Raw genomic sequence first — 27005 nt, forward strand, 5'->3', positions numbered from 1 at the left:
TCTCACAAAATTGTAGAGAATTATGTATTATAAAAAAAAATATATACGCAATATAAATATTTTTCAAATATTTCAAAAAAATTATTCAATAAAAATAAATATTTTCAATAACATAAATATGTATTAAAAATGGATAAAAAATATCAGTATTCTTATTCAAAAAAATTCAAATTCGTATTCAAAAATTCAAAAATTAATCTATCTATCCTCACAAATGTATGAAAGGATAGGCGAAAAGGAAAGGCACTTACAGTTATCTGGAGCACCTGCTTCTCTTCTCCGAACTTTTGCTTCCTCTGGAACTCTGCTTCTTCTCGTTGATACCACTGTAGGGTAGAGGTTCGATTTGGATACGCACTACGATGTTGAAACACCAAAAACCGAAAAAGTTCTATCACTTGATGTGTAAAATGTTCTTTCCCGATCCGCACGTATCCTACTGACTGCGCCAATTATAACTTTGTGTTTTGAAAAGGAGTTTTTAAAAATTATTTTATTTACAAACTTACAAAAGTTAACAAACAAAAGTTATGAAGCAAAAACTATGAAGCAAAAGTTAAGTAGCAAAAGTTATATTAATTGAAAAGTCCCTCTATTTATAATATTGTATTGCGTCGTTTCTATTCTCCTATAATGTGCAGATTCTGTGGAATCCAGTGGCGTAACTCGTGCAACTCTCCAATTACGTCACGACTTATGCGCAATATATTCTTAATCATAGTATCATGTTGGCACATCGAGTTAGATTCTAACTCGATGTGTTGGCATCATTAAAGTTGTCTCGGGCTTACGTCACAGGTGTGCGAGAGAGATGCAAGAACATGCGCGTTGACTTATATTGTTATGTTATAGTATCATCGAGTTAGAATCTATATAGTATAACTCGGTTCGCTATTCCCAGTCCTAACTGTCTAGTGAATTTAGTAATTATTTTTTTGCGAAGTTAGTTACTTTTTGACAGACTAAAAGTGGCTGGAAATTACTATACAACCAAGCACACGTACTCATAGTCAATATTAATAGTAAACAAACTAAATAGTAAATAAAATAAAACTTTGCGAATTACCGACAATAAATATTTATTTATCTGCACCATATAATAAATGGTTATGTTAAATTATAACGACTAAAATATATTTTTTAAATATATACTACCCAAAATTTGATGAGTTTAGTATACACTTCCACTATTTAGAATAATTCTTCTTTTTTCAAAGAAAGAAGTCTGCAATAGTAGGATACTTGAGCTATTAATACTGAGAAGTAGGAATTGTTGTGTTGTAGGTTTTCGACAATGAATCCACAGTATAGATAATAATAATCTGTCAAAATATGCCCGAGCTAAGCGAATGGAGTATATCCACAGACCACTAATAATAGGTAGGTGATCTGTGAGTATATCATGCCTTATCTGTCACTTTTGTGTCAATCAAAAATTATTATCAGTCGCATGCGCATTGCGCAGCAGTAGTTCGGGTTCTGCATTAGCATTCCAATAAATTTTATTTAATATACTGAGACCTTATCATTTTTTTATTGATAAAATCTACTCGATATATTATTACAGTAAAGGTACGTTCCTAATATATTTATAATTTTAAAAATACTTTAATTTAACGAAGTTTTTCTAGATTTCTCTGTGCAACCTTTTTTAAAACAGTTACATAATCCTGTTTCAGATGCTGTTCACGAAAGTTTTGGGAACTGTAAGGAATTCCGTAAAGAACGAGGTCTGCAGTCGAAATATTGGAATTCTAGCTCCGTGTCTTCAAAAAGCTTCAGATCCCATTCAACAATTATTTGTTGATAAAATTAGAGAATACAGACAAAAAAGTAACAGGTTTGTATTATCCCAATTAGCGTATCTACAAAGTTGAATGTAATATAAAGTCATTGCCCAATTGTGAATAAAACATTTTTTAATATTTCTTCAAATGTAGTATAATTAGGGTCGAGCAAATTTATTGTAATTAAATAGGTATATAAAAATGTAACAAATTTGTGAAACATGTTTGTTCCATACATTGAATAATTGTGGTAGGATTGATCCTTTCTAAAATAGAGTGACAATTAAGTAGTCAAATAATATACACTTTGAAAATGTGAAATTTTTGTGGAAAAAAGATTTACACCAATCTAACCAAATCTCACAAAAATTTCAACTACCTAATTAAGCCTCAACTAGTCATCAACTTATTTTATAAGAACTACTAAGTACTGTAGTTGTATTACTGCTTCTAAAATATGGAAGAGTTGAGCAACAAATTCAACCTTCGATATTTTCTTATGTAGATGCCACATTGTTGTGTGCATCTACAGGTGCATCAGACTCATATGCATAGAATGCTTAGCCTTAAATTTTTGCATTTTATAAAATTAGAGATCAAATCCTACTCATGCGCCATATTTTTTTTTAAATAAAATTTTATTTTAGCTTTTAATGACTGAATCTTTTTATAAATAATATTGTGATACAAATTTTTAATACAAATGGGTACATATCTACAAATAGTAGAATTAAAACTCTCTTATAAAATATTAATAAAATTAATTAAAAGACAATCACTGGGGAGAAAGCCCAAAAAATTCAGTTTTTTTATCAATAAACAATTCCTGATCCCGTTAGTATGCTAGAATTGCTTTTTAGCATATACACAAAAGAATTCTTTTTTATAATTTGAAAATTCAAAATTATAAAGTATCTTTTGGATTTTCAATTTTAATAGAATAAAACTAAAATTAAAACTGTGAGCTCAGCAGTGCGGTTTCTGACTGTAGAGATGATGCTATTGTTCTTCTTCTAAATGTGCCTATCTTCTAGAGATATTGGCGACCACATTGACCCATCTTATTTTTCTGTTTTTTATGGTGTTAATAATTTCTTTGTCTTTTCTTAGCCTCTGGAGAATAGTTATGTTACTTGTGTGGTGTATATATGAGACCCTCAACATATGTCGGTAGCAGCACATTTCAAATGCCTCTATTAGTTTTATGGCATCTTCTGTAAGGCTCCAGCTTTCTACTCCATAGAGGAGGACACTAAAGATGTAACATCTAAGAATTCGTATGCATATATTGATACTTAAAGATAAGCTGCAGAGAATCTTCCTAAGGCTGTTGAAAGAACTTCTGGCTTTTTCAATACAAGTTTTTATTTCGTAGCTTTGATCCCAAGTATCCTTAATATTGCAGCCCAAATAGCATATTGTTTCCACTCTTTCTAACGATGTATCGCATGTTGTAATTTGGGCGTTTATCTTGGTGTTCTTCTTACTAATGATCATTATTTTTGTCTTCTTGCAATTTAGTTTCAAGCCGTATTTGTTACATGCATCTACAATGTTTATTTATTTATTTATGGGATGTCCCCATTTTACAAAATTTAACAAAAATAAAATATGCTAACCATAATAAAAGTACATACTAAAACTAAGTATTAAATAAAAGTAGAATATAACTTATATATCAATTCTGTACTGATAATTAATTAATAAAAAGGTCCTAAGTTAAAAATATTGATTGTTTTTTTTAACAAACAGATTAACATACTAAAAGTATTTTAGTATGTTAGTAAACGGATAGAAAACGATTGAATTAGAGAGTTAATTTCAAAATAGAGATGAAAAGCAGTCGATTTCTATTACTTTTTATGGTTTTTTTAAGGTTAACAAAAACTTCATCAATCAAAATCTATATTTTTGACTCAAGACTTTTTTACTTATCAATGCAGAATTATACTTTTGAAATTTCTATTAACTATGTCTTAAGTTGCTGACTTTTTTTTGTTTCCTTTTGAGGAATTTCTTTGAATGTGAATATCTATTCACAACACCTCCAACACCACGATATTTTCGCTGCGCGTAGAAACTCTGCAGCTATACCCCTTCGATTTCTTTCTGTGCATCTGGGGTTTCTGAAACTTCTGGTTGTACTGTACTAAATTCAATCCGCCAGTACATATTAAATTTATGGTAGGAAAGGATAAAAAGTTGTAATAAAACAGAATAATAATAGAAATTTATTGTAATTAATATACATGTATACCCCTTCGATTTCTCTTTCTGTGCATCTGGGATCTCTGAAACTTCTGGTTGTACAGTACTACATTCAATTCGCCTGGATATATCACATTTGTGGTAGGGAAGAGTAAAAAGTTGTAATAAAACACAATAATAATAGAAATTTATTGTAATTAATACTAATAATAATTTTTATTTAGGAAGCTTACATTATAATATAGATTTACAAGAAATAAGCATACTGAATACTAAATAAACATGAAAAATCACTGAAGTAGAGCCACCATAAAAGTAGCACCCCTTATGCGTGAGACTTAAAAAATATATATACAAACAAACAAATATTTAACAAATGTTTAAATATAAACAGTTACATAAGCGCACTTACAAAAATACATTCATTTTAATATAGCATGTGACATAAATATGTCAATAAATTCAAGAAATGTAGTTGGTAAACAAAGTCTATTTAGATATTTTTTATTTATTACTATTATCAATTAATTAGTTCTTCACAAAATTGTGTTGTTTTGTTTCCAATCCATTGTTTAGTTTCATACTTATATCTATGTTTTTATAACTCTTAATTTGTTTTAAATTCTCTGGTAGACAATTGTATCATTTGGGCCCGATGTAGCCAACATATTTCTGGAGTATGGATTTATTACATTTAGGTAAAATTGCATTATTCCTTGTATAACTAGTTTGATGCGTGTGATTTCTAATGTTTAATATTTTCCTTTTTTATTTCATGTATGTGTATAAGGGCTTTGTAACAGAATAATTTACGTACAGTTAAAAATTTATTCTCATTGTATAACAGTTCGCTGTAATATCTTAAATTTTTTCCATAAATAATTCTAATTAACCACTTCTGAATGTTTATAGAATGCAAGTAAATCTTCCTTATTCCACCCCATGCTAAAAGACCATCATAGGCACAGATAAACATAACCTGGATGGGAATAGAATGGAAATATGCTTTATTGTCATTGAAAATTTTACAATTTTATGGACAAAGGTTACAAAGAGAAGAAAAGACAATAACAAATTGCATAATCAACTGTAGGAACTAATAAGTTAAAGCTACTTTGGGTTATGATGACACATGGGTAAAGAACCATGGAACTGTATATAAAGAGATTGTAATTTCTTAGTTATTAATTAAAAAACTCTTCTACTGAATAATATGGTCTTTCAGATAGATATGTCATCAAGGGAGATAGTTGAATAGTTTTTGTAGAAAAAAGTCCCAAAGGCCAGAAGATATTCAAAGAAATACAAACAATTCACTTTCACATTATACTTTTTGGACCCAAAACTTAAAACTTTTTGAAAAAGATTTTTTATTTACCAACTAAATGTTGTTTGGAAGATATGACTGGAAACATTGTTTGTAAACCTGGATTAACTCAGACATCTGTATTTAATGATATCCAGTTTAAAGTTAAGACTATGTCAGAATTCGATAAAAATTGTGCTTAAGTCAAATCCAGATAAAGCCATGTATGTATGTTATAAATAATTTTATGACGCACATATATGGAAATCAATCACATGGATGTTTAAAAGGAACTTCTTTCATTACCCTAAGGTATGAATGTGATATTTTACCTTTAGTTAATATATTTTCAAATGAAGAACAAAACATTATTTCTAACTTATAAATATATTGAACAAAGGTGGAAATTCCATCAATCCACTCCCATACAATTTCAGAGGGTATTTAAAAAATTATTTTGTCAAAATTTTATGCATTCTAACAAAATTAATTGCAAAGATGATTTAGATAAACGTTTAATGGATTTAAATGTAAAAAAAAAATTGTAGTCAACCCTACTCTCCAGTGAAGGCTCTTACGCTTCCAGATTGTGACTACATAACAGAAGAACTAACAACCCAAAATGCTTTTCAGTATGTATGTGGTTATTTAATTAAAAAGGTTCTCAATATTCATGTTTGTCATATATGTATTAAATATTCAAAGGAAATTGAAGAACTAGATAGTAGATTGTTATTGACACATTTTAAAGCATACAATATTGATAACTGTAATTATGGGGGACTGAGAACTCCAAAATCCTCACTTGGTTGACTACAATTTTTTTTACATTTAAATCCAATTAACGTTTATCTAAATCATCTTTGCAATTCATTTTGTTAGAATGCATAAAATTTTGACAAAACAGTTTTTTAAATGCCCTCTGAAATTGTATGGGAATTGGATTGATGGAATTTCCACCTTGTTCTCTTATACTACCAAAATAATTTTCCACACAGTCTTGGTTAAGTCTTCTTGTTTTTAAGTATTTAAAATCATGAGACGATAAGTTATCCCAAAGCTTTTTAACACCATTAATTGTTACAATCTAACACTTTTTTGATCGCGAACGACATGTTACATCTTTTCCTGTTTTATCTAATATTTTCAGTTTATGTACCAAATCTATCATGGAATTTAGATAATTGATCTGAAAATCAGTTCCCTCAAATACATTTTTAAATATGTTAGGATTTTTCTTATCAGTAGAATTTAAAATATCAAACAAATTATTAAATTTTTCAATAATTTCTATTGTTCCCAATGCATCTAATGGAAGAATACCAAGAGAAATATATTTATACATAGAACTTGAAACAGTGTTACTTAAAATTTGAGATGCTAGCTTTACTCGCATTTTTTCAAAATATGTAGGATATATATGGGAGTGTGTTAGTTTTGGTGCACACTTATAAAACTGCTTTTTATCTTCATGATAAAAAGTTTCTATAAATGATCAAGATGTTTTTTGTCATCAAAATAAAAAATATTATTAATTAAGTTATTTTTAGTGGCTTTAATTAAATGACATGGATCAAATATATAAACAATTTTTTGTCCATTGACATCAAATTCTGAGTTAGTTGGAGAAATCCCCAGTAATTTACTCAATTTTAGAAAATTCGATCCCATATCAGTAACAATACAATTCACATATAAGCCTGATTGAAACAGTTTAGAAATACATTCTTTTATAATAGGAAGAAGGTAATTTGCTTCAAAGGTAGTGTTCACAAAGAAATATGTTAGTTGTTGTTTCCAATTTGAATATAAGCCTCGAACCATTATCACAAGTACATTTTGTGCAACTATTGATTCCTTTTTCCTATTTCCTATACCATATAGACCAACAATTTCATCACGACCTGTATCAAAAAATAAATTGCTTTTAATAGACATTTCATCAATACAAATACTACAGTGCTTGTTCTGATCTAACATTGTGTTCACTTTTAACTTTAGGACATCAAATATTTGGTCATTATTCAAACCAGGTTTACACACCAAATTTTCAGTAATTTTTTGAAGACTTCGTTTTGAGGGCAAATACAATATTCTTTCCATAAAAGCATAGGTTCTTGGGCCCAAAAAATATAGTGTTAATGCAAATTGTTTATATTCATCAGAATACCTTCTACTTTTTGTAGATTTAGTTTTTAAAATTGCTTGAGCTTTCACTATTTGTGCTTGTTTAATAACTTGTCACACATTTGATAAAATTTAAATAGGTTTTATCATCTTCCTTTTTTTTGGAGGAGGTACATGCTTTTTTTACATTCGCACGTAAAGTTTTTATTTTTAACCTCATTTTGCATTTCCATGGTGTACCACCAGATAACTTTGAGGAGGTTTGCGTTGCAGCTGATTGTGCATATGGGGTGAAGCATTGTGGAGTATGGGACCTGGTAGACACTTCCTGCCTATTAACATCAACATCTGAAATATAAAAATATATTTAATGACCAAATAACATATAAACATTCAAAGTAGATATGTTAATGCTTATTAATGATTAGTTGAACGCATAATACAGTTGTAGCAGCAATAAATAAAATTACCTGTTACCAGAAACTCTTCCATCAAAGTATCAGGTATACTATGTTTATCATCTGTTGGATTTTTAATGGCAACTGGCTGCACATTATCTACTTCTGTTATACCTAAAACCACAATATAAATATTACTCAGTATGTAACTATAAGATATATGTTCTTAATAAGGCTGATAAAAGATCATTAAATTTCACAATTCCAGATCCTGTTTATATTATGAAAAACAACAAACAACTTATATAAGTAGATACTGATTTTTATATGACTTTTATAATGAGGCACTATAATTGTAAATAAATAAAAAGTATCTACCTCTACCTTCCAGCCTTATGACTTTCTTTAATGGTTCGTCTGTGTGTTGTGAATATTGGCTGTGCGAGAAAATCGTAGGATGTGCTTGTCCAAATAAGGTCTTCCTTTTGTTTCCTTTGGACATGTATACCGGTTCAAAATGTTTCTCGCATATTTTATAATTATTATGTAGGTAATTCAGCATGCTTGGAAAGCAGATCTTCCCTGTTTTCTGCTCATATTCAGCCATAATTCAGCTCTAAAAAAAATTGTGTATTTAACTAAAATATAAACGTTATGATAACATTTGTAACGCGTTTGAATTTCAAATTTAATTTGTTTACCTGCTACGATCACCCGGTATTGAAAAGAGACTAATTTCCTCACCAGATTTAGATTGGCACCCACGAACAACACAATAAAATCCTCCCTTTCGTGCAGTCATCACAATAAGTTTATTAAAATATATATATATATATATATAGAGAGAGAGAGAGAGAGAGAGAGAGAGAGAGAGGAGTATGACCGTCAATCCAATATAAATTAAGGATCACTCGAAAAGTGGTGGGTTTTTCAGTCAAAAGGTGGAGAGAAAAAAAGACAAAGAAGGTGGCTACTATATCTATTTATTGAAGACGTTTCGCTTTCTAATCAGAAAGCATCATCAGTTCATCTAAAAAGAACAATATGAAAAACCAAACATCCATACAAAAGTTATTATAAGTGTGTTACCTCAACAAGACATGTAGCAGTCAATGATATTAAATATGTAAAGAAGCTTACGACAATGGACATTATAAGATTATTGTATACACAACTAATTGAAACTAAATACAGTTTACAAATTAACTCAAACTTAGCACAGTACTTAATCGTACATGTATATAAAAATTATGTAAAAAAGCTTAAGTAAAAAACATTAATTTGCAGAGAACTAACAAGATCATAAGATGCACTTCCAACAGTATATTATTAGTTAAATTTAATTTTAACTTTAGGCAACATTATTAAATTGATTAAGAATGAAATATAGTAATATTTAAAAATATAATGAGGTTACCACTCTTAGCTTCTTAGCTGCTGCCGGTTAAATGGAAGCAACAAGTAGAACCCACGCCAAACAACGAGAAAAGACAGTGGCCTTGAGGTCAAAATATAACAGAATAGCAAGGCGAATTACCAACCTCTAGTGCAATAGAGCGGTAAATTTAAAGAATATAATAAATTTGGGTGACAAACCTGTCTGTAAAAACCAAAAAATGAAAGAAAAAGGTGGTTAAGATCACCATTTTCCCCCAGTGATTGGTTAAGAGAGACAATGAACAAACAAGTGAGGTCCATCCAAAATATCATATATTAAAATAGTCTACGTTGTGGCTGGATAGCCAGCCACAGGTGAAGATTGATTCAACTTCCAACAGTCCAAGGTTCATAACATTTGGAACTGAGACTAATAAAGATTCTATGAATCAATTTTAATTATAAAATTTTATTAAACTATTTGATCAGAAACAATTATTTCACATATGTAAATGTAACATTGACAAAATAATCAATAAAATGTAAGTTGAATGAATCTAAGTTAAATAAAGTAAGAAAATATTATTTTATTTTATTTTTATTTGAAATTATTTAATATGAATATATGATAAAACATACACCTTAGGGGACAATTTTAAAGTAAACAACATATTAAGCCTAATTCTGCAATATTAATGCATGATAAATTTGGCTCAAGTTACTAATATCCGTTCTCTTATTAAGAGCGTTAGGGTGTTTAAGTATTTAACACATTTCCAAAAACTGCCTTTTAACGAGATTGCGTTCATTGCCAAGTCCACTTTGTGTTTAGTGTTAATAGCATGCTGGGCACGAGCACAAGTATGCTTAGACAAGTTGATATCACTGCGGTGTGTCGTAAGACGCCCTCTTAGTGATCTCCCTGTCTTACCGTTGTAGCACGAGTCACACTCAGCACAAGGTATATGATAGATGACATTTACTTGTTCCATAAGGGTCAAGGGTGTTTTTGTTTTACAAAACAAATTTCTGACAATTTTAGCATTCTTAACTGCAATTTTAACAGGTACGTTATTCTGTTTGTACAGTTTAATAAGTTTTTCAGTAGCTTGAGGAAAATAAGGTAGAGATGAGTAATGGATGGTTGGAGTCCCAAGTACAGTGTTAAGCAGAACAGTGTTATTAATGGAATTATTTGATATTATTCTAAGTTGGTCACCATTGGGTATGTCATTTAAAGAGGAACCATAGCTTTGTAAATAAAGGTATTTATTAATGAGGGAGGATGGATAGGAATTCTCAATCAGAATATTTCTAAGTAATTGAAGGGATTCCCTTAGATTAACCGGATATATTAGTCTATTTAGCCTACAGCTTAAAGCTTTAATTAGGTTTAATTTATATTTGAAAGGATGACAAGAATGGTAGTTGAGAAACCTATTAGAGGCCATTGGTTTCCTATACCACCTTGTAGTTAAGGTGTTATCTCCCATTCTAATGACACGCATGTCTAAGAAGGGAATACTATTTGTGATGTGATTCTCAAGTTAAGCAGTGAACTGTAAGTGAGGATCAAACTCATTGAACAAATGATCAAACTCATTGTCTTTGTTCAATTTCTTTCAACTACGGACGAAAGTAAGATATAAAATTCTATATGTGGGTACTGAAATATATCGAGAGTTTCTTGTGATAAAACCTAGATTTCAGTAAACTTTATTTGACAAATTGTTGATGTGGGGGATAAATGACAAGGAACTGTCAAATAACATTAATATTTCCAGGATATCTGAAAATAGTGCGTTCCTTTAAGGTATGCATATAATACACAATTTAGAACAAAAAAGTCCTATTACAGTGTTTTCCATATACGTGAATTTTTAAAAGAACTAGTGACTTAGGGTATTTAACATAATCCAACCTTTGTTTCTTTACTATTATTTCAACGTTGTTGACATCTTAGGAAATGTACCTTCTTCTTCTTCTTAAGGTGCCGTGCATTTCTGCGTAGGCGTCCACCGTACATCGTCTTGTCAGGTGAGATGTTAAATAGTCAGGATTAAATAATTCTATTTATAGCAGCATTTCATAGCTGTGGATTCCTGTCCATTGTCGAATATTGCGCAGCCATGACATTTTTTACGTCCCAGACCTCTCCTACCCTCTATCTTCCCTTCGAGTATCAGTTGCTGAAAAGTATATCTTTCTCCTCGTAATATATGTCCCAAGTATGCAGTCTTCTTACTTTTTACGTAACTAAAAAGTTCCCTATCCTGTAAGCCCGCTCTTCTGAGTACTTCCTCATTTCTGACTCTGTCCGTCCATGATATTCTAAGCATTCGACGCAGGCACCACATTTCACAAGTTTGTTAATGGAACTGGCCTTTAACGTCCATTCTTCCATTACGTACAAGAGAACAGGCCACACGTAACACTTAAGCATCTTGTATCGAAGGTTGAAGTCCAATTTGCGATCAGTCAGAAACTTGCGAAGCCTCAAATGAAAATGTACCTAACACCTGCAAAATAATTATTTCTTGTTTTAATAATGTGGCATTTTGTGAATTAATTAAGGTTTTGGATTAAAGCTTTTAACAGTGCTATGGTTTAATTTCTAAAAAGTAATTAATGAAACTAAGAAAAATTATTTGTAATGTTTTTCTAAAATGTTTTGAAATATGGCATAATTTTAAATGATTTGTTAAAATGGCAACTATTTTCAATAAAAAACTCTTTATCTTTTAACTGAATTAGTATTGTGTATTTATTAAACTTTAAGGGCGCAGAATGGGCTTTAACACCTTTACATAGTTTACAGTGGAAATTAAATACAACAGACAACGTTTAATAATTATAATTTATGTTTTTATACTATGCTAGGACTATCAGTAATTTTTTTTGCTTGTGAATTAAAATTAAATTAGATACTTGTACTTACTTGATAATAATATAAATGTTCAAAGTGACCTCCACCTGCGCGAACAAATGTATTGATACGACGAATCCAATTGTTAGTAATGCCATAGTTAACTAAATTATGTCGGTTAGTTTCTGCAGCATCAAAAATTTGTTCTCATAATCCAGCTTCTGTTTCGATTTCATCTCGGTTATCATAAACTAACGATTTCAGATGTCCCCAAAAATAAAAATCCAGTACATTGCATTATTCGGGACTTTGTGGTGGCCACATAATGGGTCCATCCTACCAATCCAACGACGACGATAAGTGGTGTTAAGAAGATTTTTAACAGCTCTGGTAAAATGTGTTGGAGCTCCGTCGTGAAGAAAACACATTTCACGACTTATTTTCAAAGGCACGTCTTCAAGAAGTACGGGCAAAACATTTTGCAAAAAAAATTTAGTAGGCTTCTTCATTTTGTGTTCTGGGTAATTCATATGGCCCTATCAAACGATTATTAATTATTCCAACCCATAAATTGGAAATTATACACACCATTTCTCGTGAAACATGCTTCATCTGCACATAACACTTTAGATCAGGGGTTCTCAAACTGGGGAGCGTGAGTACATGTCAGGGGGACGCGAGTCGAAAACTAAATGTCTTTCTAAAATTCTAAATTAACCATGATGTTTAGAAAATTAAAACAAACCACTATAACATCTCATATATAACACATAAATTTGAAATCGAATACTTGAAAGAATGGAATGTGGCAATAGCGGCATTTGACAACCGACCGTTTCCAAGCACTGCCTCCCTCCTTCCCCTCCCTCCAGACGCAGGCCAGCTAACCGCAGCCAAAGTATATTGCTTAAAAAGAATCAGTAGGTTCACTCTGCCGCCAGTCCTTTGTTCTTGATGTTCCATTTTTTTCACGCGCATGAGTTCCACGCGCAGATAAATTCCAGTTTTTGATACACTGCTCAATATAATTTTTAATACACTGCTCGAAAATAAATAGGAAAAGTGTGACTTGTGGCGATCTAAAATTTAATTAGATTTTCGGAATAATGAATACTTTCCTAAATTTAGCGTTTTCGACAATTATCAATAGTTTCCAAAATAATTATTACTGTTTGTCCTTCAAAATGTATTATGTTGAATCGATCAGTTTTGATTAATCGAATATTAAATTTTTTGTATTCATTAGAAAATCACGCTGTATTCACTGTTACTGGTGAGGAATCTCATAAAACGAAGAGCTAATAAGGAAACTAATTTCTATAGATGAAAAAATAATAATACATTCGAATTATAAATTATATTTTGAGGATTTGAATTTTACAATACCAGTTATAATAAAAATAGGATTATAAAAACACAAGTAGCGAACTATGAATACAAATTAAAAATAACAAAATAATGAAATGAAAAAAAGTCATATAGCCTAAAGATCCCACTGTAGGATCACTACGTTCATAACGTAGTTAGTCAAACTCATATTTTTACGTACATTTAAAATTGGGAGAATCTATCTATACAAAAGGCTAGGATGACAAGTCACACTGTTTGTTCAGTAAGGTAACTACGCCACCTAGGAAAGAAATCTGAACTACCAAAATTAAATATAATTAAGTAAAAGCTGTAAAAACGCTGTTGAGACAGAAAAAATACACATTTCGGCATTGGAGCGTGTGATACGTTAAATGAATGGGCACTACACAGTATCTTCAATATTAATGAACATATAGCGACATACGAGATATGATAGGATACTATGAATAAAAATAGATTTACCATAAGACAAATTTTGATTTTTTGACTTAAAGAAGGCCTCAGGTTCAGTACAAAATAAACAACTGATTGAATCTTAACATGCGACATGGCAAATGAAAGGGGAGGATATAACGAATATATTCAGATAGAAAAAATAAACAAGGCGACTACTAAAAGGGCACTACGCAGTATCTTCAATATTAATGAACGTATAACGACATACGAGATATGATAGGGTACTATGAATAAAAATAGATTTACCATAAGACAAATTTTGATTTTTTGACTTAAAGAAGGCCTCAGGTTCAGTACAAAATAAACAACTGATTGAATCCTAACATGCGACATGGCAAATGAAAGGGGAGGATATAACGAATATATTCAGATAGAAAAAAATAAACAAGGCGACTACTAAAAGGGCACTACGCAGTATCTTCAATATTAATGAACATATAACGACATACGAGATATGATTAATTACTATTTAAATGGGAATAAGCCACAATTAAAGGTTAAAATACGTTTATTGACGTTTCAATTTCCACTTCGGAAATCGTTCTCAAAATACAAACATTAGTAAATTAAACAAATTTTGTTTTTTGTTACTTAGTGAAAAATTCTTCTAATAATTTAATTTTATCTGACTCATCTATATTGACAATTCAGACATACATTATACATTTTAAAGTAGACGACTTTAAAATGATATTGACAATATTGTTTAGTTGCGTTCCTGGGATGACTTTACTTATAAGATAGTTCATTCGATTACATGAAATCAACTTTAACTTGAGAATATCCGTCAGAAAAGATCATAACATGTAATTCGTCTTTAAAAAGACAAATACATGCCATGATGACAGTAAAATTCTCCTGTTAGTAATTCCATAGTAAATTATGAGGGAAAAACCAGGAAAAAACCTCATAATACTATCCCGACATGGTAAGTATTTGATCGTGCATTTAGTTTACCTTCAATAACCACCAAATTCCGATTTTATATGTTTGTTATTTAAAAAACATAAATGATGTATTCTCTATATGTTACTGACTTGCCAATACTGGTATTTTCCTTTTAATAACTTCCTCTTTCAATATGGGTAACCAGATCCTACTACATTCTGCCGAGGAATTCGCTACACAATTGGTCTCATTTAGCATAATTAGATCCGCTTCTTTGATTTTTCTCTTTTTACCATCCGTTTCTTTTAGGACTATATTTGAATCATTCCATTGAACCCTATGTTCATTATCCCATGCGTGTTTAATGTTTTTAAATTTTAATTTCCCATGTTCAATGGAATGATTCAAATATAGTCCTAAAAGAAACGGATGGTAAAAAGAGAAAAATCAAAGAAGCGGCTCTAATTATGCTAAATGAGACCAATTGTGTCGCGAATTCCTCGGCAGAATGTAGTAGGATCTGGTTACCCATATTGAAAGAGGAATTTATTAAAAGGAAAATACCAGTATTGGTAAGTCGGTAACATATATAGAATATATCATTTATGTTTTTTAAATAACAAACATATAACATCGGAATTTGGTGGTTATTGAAGGTAAACTAAATGCACGATCAAATACTTACCATGTCGGGATAGTATTATGAGGTTTTTTCCTGGTTTTTCCCTCATAATTTACTATGGAATCACTAACAGGAGAATTTTACTGTCATCATGGCATGTATTTGTCTTTTTAAAGACGAATTACATGTTTTGATCTTTTCTGACGGATATTCTCAAGTTAAAGTTGATTTCATGCAATCGAATGAACTATCTTATAAGTAAAGTCGTCCCAGGAACGCAACTCAACAATATTGGCAATATCATTTTAAAGTTGTCTACTTTAAAATGTATAATGTATGTCTGAATTGTCAATATAGATGAGTCAGATAAAATTAAATTATTAGAAGAATTTTTCACTAAGTAACAAAAAACAAAATTTGTTTAATTTACTAATGTTTGTATTTTGAGAACGATTTCCGAAGTGGAAATTGAAACGTCAATAAACGTATTTTAACCTTTAATTGTGGCTTATTCCCATTTAAATAGTAATTAATTTAAAATGCCACAAGAAAATAGCTTCAGAACAATAACCAGATATGATAGGGTACTATGAATAAAAATAGATTTACCATAAGACAAATTTTGATTTTTTGAGTTAAAAAAGGCCTCAGGTTCAGTACAAAATAAACAACTGATTGAATCCTAACATGCGACATGGGAAATGAAAGGGGAGGATATAACGAATATATTCAGATAGAAAAAATAAACAAGGCGACTACTAAAAGAGCACTACGCAGTATCTTCAATATTAATGAACATATAGCGACATACAAGATATGATAGGGCACTATGATATATAAAAATATATTTCCTTTAAGACAAATTTTGATTTATTGACTTAAAGAAGGCCTCAGGCTGAGTACAAAATTAATTGATCGAATCCTAACATGCGATATAAAACTTCTCAGCTATTTAATATTCTGTTTTAAAAGGTTCAAGAAAATTATGTTTTTTACATAGCTTAAGTCTTTTAAGTTTAAAATTTAACATTTGTTTTTAAGACTAAAGCATGAAAAATCAAACTAAAGCTGGATTTTAGGATGCCTGTTATATAGATTCTGCAAATAAGGTAATACTCAAATTCTTACAGAATAAAAAATAGTAGAACATATGATACACCCAGCTAAGATACCTACTCACTGACAGGAACAGTAGCAGTCGAATCTTAATTTTGAAAGACAAAATCAGATTCCACTTTCAGACAACGATGTCAAAGTGATAGCATATGTCGCTGTTCCGGAAGGATAATGACATAACTAAAATTTTGAAAAATTACTTTATTGTGTTGGAGGGATCAAAACTGCATTTTCAACATATTTGTAAATCGTCGTAATTGTACTTACGAATTTCGCCATGCCCGATGATTCCGTAAGTACAGTTATGATGATTTAAAAATATATAGAAAATGCAGTTTTGAGCCCTCCAACACTATAAAGTCATTTTTCAAAATTTTACAATTATGTGTTTATACTTCTGGAACATTTTTTTCGCTTATGTTTAGATTGGTATAGTCTCTAGATTCTATTTTCAGAGATTTGAAAATATTTGGCTCAGGTATGAGTATTTGACATTTTTCAATTACTTCTGGTGTTATATTGGCCAAAATTGTATCAAATTCATCAAGACAATTTGTACCTTCAGAATTATTAAAATATGTAACTAACCGCAAACATTTTTTTGAACGCTCTTTGACACTGAATTGGTGTTGGATTCCGGCAATTTCCACTTTGCTGTCTGATTTTACCAAATCAATTCTCAAGACAATCCTGGTTCAATCGCCTTGTAAAAATTTGGTTAATTTGCCTGGCCTTCAATACATCCCATAACCCTAGCAAAGATGATATGGTTAACCTCCAGCCAAATGTAAATTTTATTCTTTTCGTTACATCTCTGTTGCCTTTAAGAACTGTCAAAGTATTGAAAAATTCTGACATTTCCTTCAGAAATTTTATTTATACAGAGGTCCCAATAAAAGGCCTATTAAAACATTTGGCTTTACTGAATTTAAAAGAGTTCATTAAGTCAAAAAGTTTGTCCATTTTTTCTATAAATTCTGCAGTTTTTATGGCTGCTACTGTTTTTGGAACGAAATTTAGGCATTCATTGCTGCTGCCAATGTTGCACTAAAAACTTGGGCTGCATATTTTACTTTCATTTTTTGAAAATTCAATGGAAAAATGTGACAATCTGTAATCCTTGGGGCCAAACGAAATTTTTGTTGTTTGTCTTGGACATAAAATGTCTCCAAATATTTTTTATCATTAAGACCACTGTCAAATTTAAAATTATATTTGAAAAAGTTATTTCTAGTTGATTTCAATAAATGAGGTACATCTATTATATAAAAAATTTTGTCAGAGTCACAAATAAAATAGGGTTTATCCACTAATATATTAAGCTCTTTAATTAAGCTGGAAAAATTACTGCCATGGTCTGATACAACCGAGAGAACATTCATCCCAACATCTTTCAATTTTCTAATAGTTGCAAAAAGAATAGTTTTTAAGTCATAAACTGGACAACTTGAATTAACAAAAAAATAAGCAATTGGCTGTTTCCAGTTTTGATTAATGCCTCTAGCCATCAACACCAAAACATTTTGAGCAGGTTTAAATGACTTTTTCAACGGAGTTTCATGAAATCCAACAATCTCATCCTGAGCTATATTATAAAATAATTGAGATTTTAGAGACATTTCATCCAGGCATAAAATGCAATCTCTGAAAGTGTTGGGTAGCATTTCAGCTTTTATTTTAAGAGCGTCAAATAAAAATTGGTTTAAACCAGGCCTTATATTCCATTTGGCAGTAATCCTTTGTAATGTACTCTTTGAAGGCAATCGAAATATTTTTGAGAGAAACTTGTAAGACTTTAGGCCCCAAGAAGTGTACCGTTAAGGCAAACTGCTTGAAATCATTGGAATACCTTGATCCTTTTGGCGATTTCTTTGACAAGGATAACTGCACCTTTAAGAACTTAGCTAAGTTGGGTGTAACATGTTCTTGGAGAAATCGAGAAATACTCTCCATTGTTAGATTATGATTTTGTGTTGTGTCTCGAGCTTGAGGGCTATTTAATTTCTTTCGAAGGTGTTTTATTGTTTTTCTCAAACGGGCTTTCCTGGGAGTTCCAAATGACAATTTTGTTGGTGTTTGGATGCCTAAAAAATAGTCTTGATTTGAATGCTGTTAATAAGTAAGTAAGTAGTTAAGAAATAAGTAAGTTTTCATTAAAACGAGGTAACAAGTGATTTACCAGGGTTTCTACTATCAAATATTCTAATTAGAAGTTGGAGGCACTAATTGATTATCAGATTCATCACAAATATGAAGAAATGAATGTCATTATATATTTGCCTTACCTTTTGATTTGTGACCTTCCTCTTGAAATATATCTGAAGATATATTTGAGGTCGTTGGGGAGAAAACACTCCGACATTTTCGGCATCTGAAAATTATAAATAAATAATTCAACATCAAGAAACTAATGTTTTAGGGAATCCATTGACTTATCTTTCTCTTCTTAATGTACGTAAAAACTAATTTTGGATATCCCCATAAAAGGCCTATTGAAAGATTTGGTTTTATTGAAATATGAATTCATTAAATTGAAAATTTGGCTTGTTTTTTTTTATAAACTTAACAGTTTTAACACTGTTATTGAAAGTTTTTGAAAATGAAAAAATGTATGCATCTATAAGCTTCTGGGACAAACGAGGTTTTTGTTGTTTATATTGGATATAAAATGCCTCCGAATGTTTTTCTCAGTAAGACCATTGTCAAATTTCAAAATATTATTTGAAAAAGTTATTTCATGTTCACTTCAATAAATGAGATACATCTTTCATATAAAAATTGTTGTCAGAGTCACAATTAATTTTAATAATATATGCATCCCTTCAATACTATATGGCATAGATTCCCCAGAGGTACTTGCTATTGCCTGTAATTCCTCAGCTGATGTCCCTAGAAAGAATAACATACATATATATATATATATATATATATATATATATATATATATATATATATATATATATATATATTTATATATTGGTCAGCAGCATTGAATTGATCATAAAAATATTTTTTTCAGTTTAATTATTGTCATTCATAAAATTTAAAATACCCTACATTCTTATGCTAGTGACCTAGTCCTTCTATATTATAACAGCCTAGATCCCATTTTAGACTCCACTCTCATTAATCCATATTGTCAGATATTCATGAAGGGTGCAACCTTCAGAATCTTCAAATTTCAGTTATTAAAAGTGAGTCTGTTTAATAAAAAAAAAACAATTTAAAAACGTACCAGATAAGCATATTAAAAATATAATTGGAAAAACTATTAAAGATATAAATATCATGAGATCCTTTTGCAGAACTTGGTGTAGAGCAGACCCATCTACTCTTCTTCAAGCACATTACAGCCTAGTAAAACTCATCTAGATTTTTGAAGTAGCTTCAAAAAATCAGCATATAAATTATTAAAAAGTTAGACCCAGTCCAATTTCAAGCATTAAGCGTAGGAAGAGGCTGTATGAAATCTACGCAGACAAATGCTATAGAAGTCAAAACAGATGAATGATTTCTAGAGTTTAGATACAGACAGTTAGGTATCTACCAAATGCATGACCAAAATTTATAATTTAACATATATATCCAACAATTAATCTTAAAAATATATGCATACCTTCAATACTATACATCATAGATTCCGCAAAGGTACTTGCTACTGCCTGCAATTCCTCTACAGCTGATGTCCCTAGAAAGAATAACATATGTATCATATTAAGTAAAATATATTAAAATCATATTGATCAGTAGCATTGAATTGATCATAAATGATTTTTTCAGTTGAATTCTTCTCATTCACATAATTTGATACCAGATAATGTGACCCTACTCTCTTATGCTAGTGCCTAGTTCAACTATATAAAGCCTAAGCCTCATTTTGAACTCCACTCAAATTAACCCATATTTGTCAGATATTCATGAAGGGTGTTATCTCCACAATCTTCAAATTTCGGTTAATAAAAGTAAGATTATTTAGTTAAAAAAAAAATTTAACAACCTATCAGATAAGCATATTGAAAATATAATTGGAAAATCTATTAAATGCATAAATATCATGGGATCCTTTTGCAGAACTTGGTGTAGAGCAGACCCATCTACTCTTCTTTAAGCCATTACAGCTTAGTAAGACCCAGCTAGATTTTTGAAGTATCTTCATAAAACCAGCACATAAACAATTAAAACGTTAGACACCAATTTCAAGCATTAAGCTTAGGAAGAGGCTGTATGAAATCTACCCAGACAAATGCTCTATTAGCCAAAATAGATGAATTATTTCTAGAGTTTAGATTTAGACAGTTATCTACCAAATTCATGACCAAAATTTACAATTTTCCACAAATATCCAACAATTAGTTTTAAAAATATATGCATACCTTCAATTCTATATGTCAATGATTCCGGAGTACTCGCAAATGTTTGTAACTTCTCCACAGGTGTGCCTACAAAATTACAAAAATGAGTTTTCTCATTATTCACCTGAAAGAAAGAACATACCTTGAACTGGAATGTTTAATCTCACAAGATGATTAGATGGTTTTGCGTTTTTTTTTTCAACCTGCTTTTTAGCATTCCTGCAAAGGCCGGTTCCTCAAAATGTAAACTGCATATTCTAAAGTGATCATAACAATATTGAGCACTGTACATGGCAAGTTTTTCACATTGAACAATTTTCTTCCATTCTGCAAACCTAAAAATACGACACCGATGAGGTCAATTATACTAAATAGACAATTTAGTTCTTACCGATTTTCATCCTTGGGAAACCTGAAGAAACTCAAGTTCAAGTTGTTATGGTCCCTGGAATTTTTTCTACATACACAGCAATAATAAACTTTTGTTTTGGCTGAATTCATCATAATCCGTCGTTTAAAATAATAAAACCACTTAGAAAACTGGAGAAATATCACAGTAATATGTATTAAAAACGAAATAAACTTATAAAACCAACTATATAACAACAAATAAATGAAATTTATATATAAATTACTGAAATAACTGTAGTTTCACAGCATAAACACAAACACGTGTTTGGGTAAAATCAATGTTGCCAAATGTAATCAATCAATGGATAGATACTTATGATTAATTATTTGAGAATAGATTAAGTCAATTAGGCAATATGATTTTTCAAACTTTAGAAGTGTGTATAGTGGCTATGTGAAGAATTTTACCATTTATGAAATTTATTTTCCTCTTTTTGAAAAACTACTATAATAAATATTTTATTATAAATTTGGAATATTCTTTGAAACTAATGGAATATTTTAAATCTTGCAACAGCAGCATTTTTCGCCAAATCTATTGCGCACGGACCTACGAGTGGATTCAAAATTGGAACCGTGAAAATGCGGGAGTGAACCTACTGATTCTTTTTAAAGCAATATACTGTCCCGCAGCTAAACAATTGTGATGCAGTGTTTGTGATACCTCGGCCTAGCCTGCACGTATTTTTGCATTATCAGCAAACGCAATAGTGTACGTGTTGTGAAATTTTAATTGTCGTAGTTGACTTTCATTGATTTCGTTGATTTGAGTGAGAGAAGTTATTGTAGTCAAAATGAGCTCAGTAAAGAAGCGCAAGTATAATGATGATTATATCAAATATGGGTTTATTTGTATGCGTAAAGATAATGTCGAACATTCTCAGTGCAATTTGCTATGAAGTATTAAGCAATGATGCAATGAGACCTAATCGTCTTGAAAGACATTTGTCATCCAATCATAACTCTTTTAAAGACAAACCAAAGGAATTTTTTTCTGCAAAATCTGAAAATTTAAAACGCATGACGTTGGATAGTACTGGTTCTACGGCTCAGTCATCTGAAAAGAGCCATATTTTGGAGAGACGCTTGTTAAACCGTGTTTGTTAAAGGCATTGATATTATTCTTGGAACGCAGAGTAAGCAAAATTTATCTCAAATACCTCTTTCTGACAATACTGTGAAGCGTCGCATTTGACAATCTGACAATACTGTGAAACGTCAATGTTTTCAGTTAATTGTTTATGTTCGGTATATTTAAAACGAAAAAATGAAAGACGAGCTACTGTTTTCTACAGTTGAAGACCACGACAAAAGCTATTGATGTTATGAAAGCAGTGTCAGACTTTTTTGACAAACATGAACTCTCTTGCCAAAAATAAATCGGTGTATGTACGGATGGCGCGCCTTCAATGCTTGGTTCTTGCTCAGGATTTGTACAATTAGTAGGAGAGAAAAATGCTGATGTGACTAAGATACATTGTGTTATACATCGACAAACCTTGGCAGCAAAAACTCTTTCAAATGAACTGAATGCTGTCTTAAAGTTGTATATTAAAGTAGTGAATTACATAAAAAACAGTGCGTTGAATACTCGACTCTTCAACACTCTTTGTGAAGATTTAGGGAGTGATCACAAAACACGGCTATTTCATACAGAAGTAGGATGGCTCTCAAAAGGAAACATGTTGGCAAGATTATTTCACCTTCGACATGAAGTAATCACGTTCTTGGAACAGCAGAAGCAAAATAAACTACGCGTGGCCTTTAAAAAACATTGTTCCCAAGTAATATTGACTTATTTGTAAGACATCTTTGACTCGTTGAACAGCCCTAACCTAAAACTGCAGGGTGGAGACTCAAATATAGTTACTCATCGTGATGCGATCAAGATGTATATTGAGAAATTGCAACTTTGGGTGCGTAAAATATCAGCAAACCCCTGCAATTATTCGAGTTTCCCTAAAGTAGAGCCAATCTCAGAAGAAACACGCTCAAAGGGCATTTATGAAGGATCAAGTTTGAAAATCCAAATAGATCCAGAAATACTTCTCAAACACTTGTGACGATAGTATTTTCAGATTGTCAATTGACCCATTTCATGTCAACATAGACTCCCTGCCTGAATCACTTCAAGATGCTTTGCAAATAAAACACGGTTCCTCTGTCAAATACAACTTTGATATAATGGACAAACCTTCATTTTGGTTGAAATATTTCAAAGTGTATTACGGGAAGCTCTTCGTTTATATTTGTCTTTTTCAAGCACCTATGTGTGCGAAAAAAAAATTTCAACACTTGTGGCAATTAAAACAAAGTATTGGAATAAACTTAATGCTGCTAGTTACTTGCGTTGTGCACTTACTAAAACTCAGCCACGAATAGGCATACTAGTAAAGAAAATGCAAGCACATCCATCTCACTAACCAACCTAATCTATATTTCTTTTGTTAATATTTTTTTTATTTTATAAAAACTGATGTTAAGTATTGTATCTGGTGGCAGTATAAATAAATTTTTTGTTTTCTATGTAATACTTATTTGTTTTTGTTTTGTTCATAGGCCCATTTATTGTTAAGGAGTGGGGGCGCGAGAAACTTTCATTTTAACAAAAGGGGGGCGTACAAAAAAGTTTGGAAACCCCTGCTTTAGATGGAAATTCAGGTTTATCCTGAAACCACCTACAAAATGTTAATCTTCGAGAAAGACCACCTTGGTGAAAATCACGTAATCTCTGATAGTGGTATGGATGTAGAACAGCATCTAAAATTTCGTCTTCTACATTTAATCGACGGATACTTCTTGTTCTTCTTCCGCTTTTTTTTTTGTACAACGGACATGTTTGTAATAAACTTTGAGAAACATTCACAAAAGTTCGAGCATTAGAAATTCGCCTTTCGGGATACCGATGCACATAAATTTGGACAGCTAAATTACTGTTACACTGAACTTCTTAAATTATCAACATATCGTGATACTCACGAATCGAAAACATTTTCGCGGTGACACTAAACACGATTGTTTCAAACTATCTGTTTACTAAATTTTTGACTGCCTACGTTTAGATTTTCGTTCTGCACGTAGTAGACAAATTTCTTCTTGCATACCAAAACGTATTTTCGTTGTTTGGTTAAACGGTTGAATTTAGAAAAAAATGTTATAGGACTTTTTACTCTACATGGTGCCTTCTACCTATACCTTTAAGGAACGCACTATTTTCGGCGACAACTTGTATTATATTTTTTCGTAAATTCTAAATCTTTTTGAATCTTTTGTAATTATTTTTATTATTTTATTTTGTACATTACAAATCAGGAAATCGATAATTTTTTTTTTAATAAAATACATTTTTTGCATTCAGTATTTCGTTAAATTTTATCACGCGCGCTTTTCACTCATTTTCAAGTAATAAATCCCGTTTAAAAGGTGAGCCGTTAGTTTAAAAAAGTTTTTTAGGAAAAAGAATGGGAATGTGCCCAATTATCTTTGATAGTTACCTCATTACCTAAAATTCTATACATATGACATTATATTTTATTGATTTTATGCTATTTCTTTAAATTGCGTTTGCATTGTTGAAACCATGATTTTTTTCAAAAAGGAATTTGGATTTGTCTCCAAATCATTTAGTGCTAGCTGCTATTATACGAATGTTAGATATTTACCTAAAACCACAATTGACAGTGTGTTCGGATCTTATAATCCAATGAAAGTTTTATTAACATATTTTTTTTTTTCAGTGGCAAAAGCCTTGTAGAACCTACGCCCGAATTAGAAAAAGAACTAAAAACCGAACTTGATAAAGTCGCAAAACAATATGGAGGTGGTCAAGGAGTAGATATGACCAAATTCCCATCTTTCAAATTTCAAGATCCTGTCATTGACCCCATTAACTTAGAAAAGTAAATTATATCTTATATTTTGTTATTGTGAAATAGTAGTAACATTTATGTTTACGAAATAAATAATAGATAATTTCTGTTCTTTTATTAAAACAATAAAAATATTACATTAAACTTAGTATATTTTTTACAGTTTCGGATACAACTACCATATTAAAAGTATGTCCCAAGGAATAGAACGTTTCTAATAATTTTATTAATTCAGTCTTTGAAATAAGGCACTTGAAATCTGCTGAGCATGTGCAATGTCTGTTAATATTATCCAATTTAATCTGAAAATAAAAGAATGATGAATTTATGTAAATCAGATGCAAATATTTGTTGTGTTAGTTGTTATATGTATGCATGATAATATTTATAAAGATGACATTATTTTAAAATAAAAATAATACGTCGGTCAATAAGTACGGGCCTAACCATGACGACGACTCTACTGAATTTTCCATTTGACATTTTGGTAGTTCTAATGTCAAAATTATTATTATTAGTTACCGGATTTGAAGTGACGCTACTTCTGTGATTTTTATAAACACTGGATTCAAAGTAACTTCATGTGTGTTGATTTATCACTATTATTTAATGTGAAAAAATACCGCTAAATTCAAACACGGTAGTACCGACACCAATCATACTGAGCGCTTCGGAAGGCCAAATGAGGCAGTTATTCCTGAAAACATCGAAAAAAAATGCTGGGAAAACCGCAAAGTGAAATTGCAAGAGATAGCAGACACTCTTAAGTTATCAAAGGGTAGCATTTTGACTATTATCTTAAACATGAACATTTAAGTATGAGAAAGCTGTTTTCCAAATGGGTACCGCGTTTTCTCACACCAGAGCAAAAATAAGAACGAATTAATGAATATCGGCGTTGTTTAGCCATGGCCAATTGGAATAAGTCGCGAAATTTTATGCGTCGGTATTTCATAATGGATGAAACATGGATCAATTACTTCGCTCCGGAATCAGATCGGTAGTCATCTGAGTAGAAAGCACTCGTAGAAATCCGTCCAAAGCGATCAAAGAGGCAACAAACCACCGGAAAGGTTATGTCTTCTGTATTTTGGGACCCGCAGTTAGTTTTACTTGTTGATTTATTGGAACGTTTGAAGATCGAAATCGCAAGGAAAAGGCCTTATTATATATAGAGCTCAGAGCAGTGGCTATACCGTTCTGAGGAGACCTAAAGAGGTCGAAATACGTATAAGCGGCTGTCGCTGCCCTGTATCAAAACAAAAATCGAATACCGTCAATATGTGATATATATATATATATATATATATATATATATATATATATATATATATATATATATTATAACATGCATTCTACGTAGCCCATTAACGGTTGCAGGCCGGGACAAGAATGATCTGTCCTTCTAGAAGCGACAGAAACTGTCGACCGCTGGAGAGTTCGACTCGACAAGCAAACGAATTAGAGGTAGACTACGCCAGAATAGTCTAGTACATAATAACTTTTATATATAAGCATACCTTCTATGAGTTAAGTTAATTGATTAGATATAATCGTTTTGTAAACTTATAAATAAATATATTTATATAAATTCGAACCGCTCGTTTTATTTAAAAACGGTACAGTTGGTGTCCGGTGTGAGGTTAATTGATTTATTTTAAAATAAATTCAGCAGTGACTTTTGAAACAGACTTTTGAACTTTTGAAAAGTATTGTTCGTCGGGAACGTCCGCGTAGTTCGGTAGTGATCTTTGTACGAAAGAACATTTAAAAAAGTACGTGTGTGCCTGACCAAAGATGCTGCTAGTACAACTGTCAGTAAAACAGTTGCGTGAGCAACTAGAAGAACGC

At 31.0% G+C, this 27005-nt stretch overlaps 4 protein-coding genes across 4 annotated transcripts in view; 1 reads left to right on the plus strand and 3 right to left on the minus strand.

The window, feature by feature from the left end:
- Positions 1 to 1412: 1412 nt before the first annotated feature.
- On the plus strand, positions 1413 to 25259 carry ATPsynCF6 (ATP synthase, coupling factor 6). The gene is made up of 3 exons (XM_072529919.1): positions 1413 to 1572; positions 1680 to 1840; positions 25023 to 25259. Exons 2-3 carry the CDS (start codon positions 1680 to 1682, stop codon positions 25186 to 25188), a joined length of 327 nt encoding a protein of 108 aa, XP_072386020.1. The 5' UTR covers positions 1413 to 1572; the 3' UTR covers positions 25189 to 25259.
- Positions 6862 to 8519, minus strand: LOC140439779 (uncharacterized). The gene is made up of 3 exons (XM_072529918.1): positions 8205 to 8519; positions 7899 to 8000; positions 6862 to 7776 (listed from the first exon to the last, which is right to left on the minus strand). Exons 1-3 carry the CDS (start codon positions 8431 to 8433, stop codon positions 7532 to 7534), a joined length of 576 nt encoding a protein of 191 aa, XP_072386019.1. The 5' UTR covers positions 8434 to 8519; the 3' UTR covers positions 6862 to 7531.
- On the minus strand, positions 18863 to 21375 carry LOC140438020 (uncharacterized). Its single transcript, XM_072527739.1, has 5 exons — positions 21266 to 21375; positions 21017 to 21093; positions 20896 to 20961; positions 20139 to 20210; positions 18863 to 19411 (listed from the first exon to the last, which is right to left on the minus strand). The coding sequence occupies exons 1-5, from the start codon at positions 21373 to 21375 to the stop codon at positions 19290 to 19292; spliced, it is 447 nt and encodes a 148-aa protein (XP_072383840.1). The 3' UTR covers positions 18863 to 19289.
- The window catches only part of PolE1 (DNA polymerase epsilon catalytic subunit 1), a 323060-nt gene continuing 321309 nt past the window's right edge, over positions 25255 to 27005 (minus strand). The window contains exon 28 of the mRNA XM_072529917.1: positions 25255 to 25456. Within this exon, the coding sequence (XP_072386018.1) occupies positions 25289 to 25456 (168 nt within the window). The 3' untranslated portion in view covers positions 25255 to 25288. The remainder of the gene's footprint in view (positions 25457 to 27005) is intronic.

The sequence above is a fragment of the Diabrotica undecimpunctata genome, chromosome 4 (assembly GCF_040954645.1).
Source record: "Diabrotica undecimpunctata isolate CICGRU chromosome 4, icDiaUnde3, whole genome shotgun sequence".
Taxonomy (NCBI): domain Eukaryota; kingdom Metazoa; phylum Arthropoda; class Insecta; order Coleoptera; family Chrysomelidae; genus Diabrotica; species Diabrotica undecimpunctata.